The 3,356-nt window shown below is 32.1% G+C and overlaps 1 protein-coding gene across 1 annotated transcript; it reads left to right on the top strand.

Moving 5' to 3' along the window:
* Positions 1-693: 693 nt before the first annotated feature.
* On the top strand, positions 694-2,517 carry LOC138189256 (alpha-ketoglutarate-dependent dioxygenase alkB homolog 4-like; the record flags this gene model as incomplete). The annotated part of the gene is made up of 5 exons (XM_069131388.1): positions 694-719; positions 1,086-1,200; positions 1,481-1,573; positions 1,689-2,119; positions 2,339-2,517. Coding segments are annotated over 5 exons (816 nt in total), but the record flags the coding sequence as incomplete, so codon positions are not given.
* Between the last annotated feature and the right edge of the window lie 839 nt (positions 2,518-3,356).

Raw genomic sequence — 3,356 nt, 5'->3', positions numbered from 1 at the left:
CCGATATTTCTTAGACAATCTGACCACGATACTACAATAGTTTATATGTTTCAAATTAATAGTTTAAATGTTAATAAATTAATCCATTGAATTAGTTAATAAATTAATAGTAAATTGTTAGAAAAGAATAGTTTAAATGTTGTAAATTAATAGCTTGAATCTTACAAATTAATAACGCAAATGTTGTAAATTGATAATTTAATTCGAAAAAGTTCAATTCTTCGATGTTCATTGTACGATGGTTGAAACACAAATGACATCGCACGAAAGTCGTGTGTTCCTTGTATACCTGTTGGTATACACTTGGCAATGTGCTAATGTTCTGTCAAAAGAAGATTGTAAAAAGATTATCAGTTGAAAAGTTTATTATAAAGGCATTATTATAAACGAGGAGATTTATAGTCGATAGTAAATTATTCTAGTAATTTCGAATAAAGTTAACACGTATAGAAGACCCAACCAACGTATTACCCTTCTTATGCTATCGCATCGACATTGTCCTTTAGTTCCCTGACTTTCGCGTACTATGTGTCTAAAATATGTATACATATGTACATATGAATATAGTTCGAAATAAGTATTTAGCGACTTTTAAGTTCTTTGTTACTTATTAAAGGATGGAAACAGTGCGTTCTTGTGGTTGAAAGGGAATAAGATCTTGTCTTCTCTGCGAAACTGAACATAAGATTGTGAAACCCAATCTTAAGACTCATTTTGAGGTTATGTCCCAAAAGTTTGTCTTTTTTACAAATAAGTTTTCTATTATGTTATATACTTGGACAATTAATTTATTTGGTAGCATTGCTATTTTTAATATTTTTTATGAAAGATTTAAATTATTTATTTATTATTTAATTTATCCGTCAATGAAACAAATGATTTTCTAACGCAAGTATGTAATTTTTAATGTAGGCAGTATGTATTAATGTAGGCAAAGTTACTGTTTTATGTACAAAATATGAAAGGTAACGTTGTTATTGAACTAGATAATTTACTTTTTTATTAAATTTACACACATAACATTTAAAATTTGTTTCTATGTCTTATTAACTATTATGGATTATAATATTTTAGAAATGTTCCAGTTATGTATATTGTCCAAACTGTGACAAATCGTGGCCTGGTTGGGATGCTGATCTTTACAAAAATCATCCGTATCATCGAGGAACAGCCATAGAATTTCCTGGTGTATATATAAAGGTATTTACTTACCTGTATCCGATACATCCTTCCATTATTTAATTTCTAATTCGTGGTAATATTATTCGTTAATTTTCCCTTTCAAACTAATTTACATTTAAGAATATAACAAGAGATTATCAACCATCAATTATAAAAAAAGAAGTAAGATTTTTTAGTGAAGAGAACTTGATAAAAAGTATTGTTAGAATAATAATTTTATTATTATTATTTATATTTGAGATAATATTCGTAAGAAATTAATATTAACCTATTGTTTTATATTCACTTTTATACAAAGCTAGATTTTCTAAATCCTTGGGAAATTAATTCATTGAAGAACGCGCTTGAAAAAATACCTTGGGAAGTTTCTCAGAGTGGAAGAAGGAAACAGGTATTTCAAACAGTATAATATATAACTACATTTATTATTATAAAATTTTGAGATATCGATAAAGTTTATTAATAGATAAGATAGGAAGATTTAAGACATAATTTAAAAACTCCAGAATTTTGGTCCAAAATGCAACTTCAAGAAAAGAAAGCTTCAGTTGGGTTTTTTTGATGGTTTTCCAAAGTCTACTCAATTTGTGCAACAAAAATTTTGCCAAGTACCCATGCTTAATAATTTCCAAACGGTAGAACAATGTACTTTAGAGTATGATTCGCTACGAGGAGCTTCAATAGATCCACATATCGATGACTGCTGGATTTGGGGTGAAAGAATAGTTACTGTGAATGTCATGGGTAACTCAGTTTTAACAATGAGTCCTTACCATGGTCCAGATACAAAATATAATTTAGAAAGCGTTGCAGAGTATTCCACTATACTCGAAGGCTTCGAATTTGATACAAATGATAAAAATGAAAGTAATAAAGATATCGTTGTAAGGCTCCCAATGCCAGAGGGATCGCTTATGATTCTTTATGATAGTGCAAGGCAAGAAATTTTTCTTACAGACATGGCGAATTAGTACTTAAACATCTATATCGTATTATATTTCTGTAATTGTTTGGCAAATTTAGTTATACAATTATTTTAATTGTCAGGTACAACTTGAGAAAGTATTTTATAACATAGATAAAATAGAATATAATGAATGTGAATTTTATTGCATTATTTACATAATTACTAGATTCTCTTCTATATTTTTTGTAGGTATAAATGGGAACATTGTGTTTTAAGAGAAGATATAACTTCTAAGCGAATTTGTTTGGCTTATCGCGAATTAACTCCTCCATATTTATGCACCTCAACAAATAATGAAATAGTCAAAGAACTCTTAAAGAGAGCTTCGGTCTTTCAATGAAGTGTAACTAAGGTTTGAAAATAATTTATTCCAACAAAGTATGTAATATAAAATTTGTACGAAATATTTGTACGTTTCATTATGTATTATGAAAATATATTAGATCCTTCTATATGTCGGAGAGGAAAGAACACCGGAGCCTCTGGAATGCTGGATAATCCCGCAACATTGTAACCTAAAGCCTACTATAGCTGTAATTAAACAATTGTAGTTATTCAACCTAATTGTAATTGTCCGAGATTTGTGATAGTAAGCTTGGGCTCGAGGCGATAGCCAGTCACCGAACGTAGCCGCGGTCACGGGATGAACGCTTTGCCTAACAAAGGTATGAAGTAATTCTATAGCTCTCCTTAAAAGAAATATCTCTGGCGACACACGACAGTAAACATTCCAACGGTCTCTGTCCCGTGGCCACACGCAGTCCCTATTCTTCGAATAAGATGATTGCCAGATGTCGATGTGTCTCCACAGTACGTGATCAGCTAGCCCGAGGGCCGTTATAAACACTAAGATCTAGTTACCTAAAGTCCTTCAAACAGATAAACAGTCTTTGTCCCAACTACGGGAAGATAGGGGAGATCTATTTCTTTCAACGAACGGCGTCTCCCACTAGCAACTTTCCCTCGAGTGCGGCTAGCACCTTTTCTAACCACCGATATGGAGATTGACCAATTAGCAGCAACGTTAATTTCCCTTACTTTCTGAACGAAGACCATCCTCGACGAATCCGATGATCTCGTGTCCTTAGACACACCCCATCATAGTTTTCCTCTGCAGCATCATCGCGACGAAAAGACATTCTCTCGCGAGATCGTATTAGCGACTTACTTAGCGTCTGTACGCTCGGTGGATATTCCCCGTTTTAAC

The sequence above is a fragment of the Bombus flavifrons genome, unplaced genomic scaffold (assembly GCF_040668555.2).
Source record: "Bombus flavifrons isolate JBK064 unplaced genomic scaffold, iyBomFlav1_principal scaffold0023, whole genome shotgun sequence".
NCBI classification, from domain to species: domain Eukaryota; kingdom Metazoa; phylum Arthropoda; class Insecta; order Hymenoptera; family Apidae; genus Bombus; species Bombus flavifrons.
Note: the sequence above shows the minus strand (reverse complement) of the source record. Positions and strands in the feature narration are given on the sequence as shown.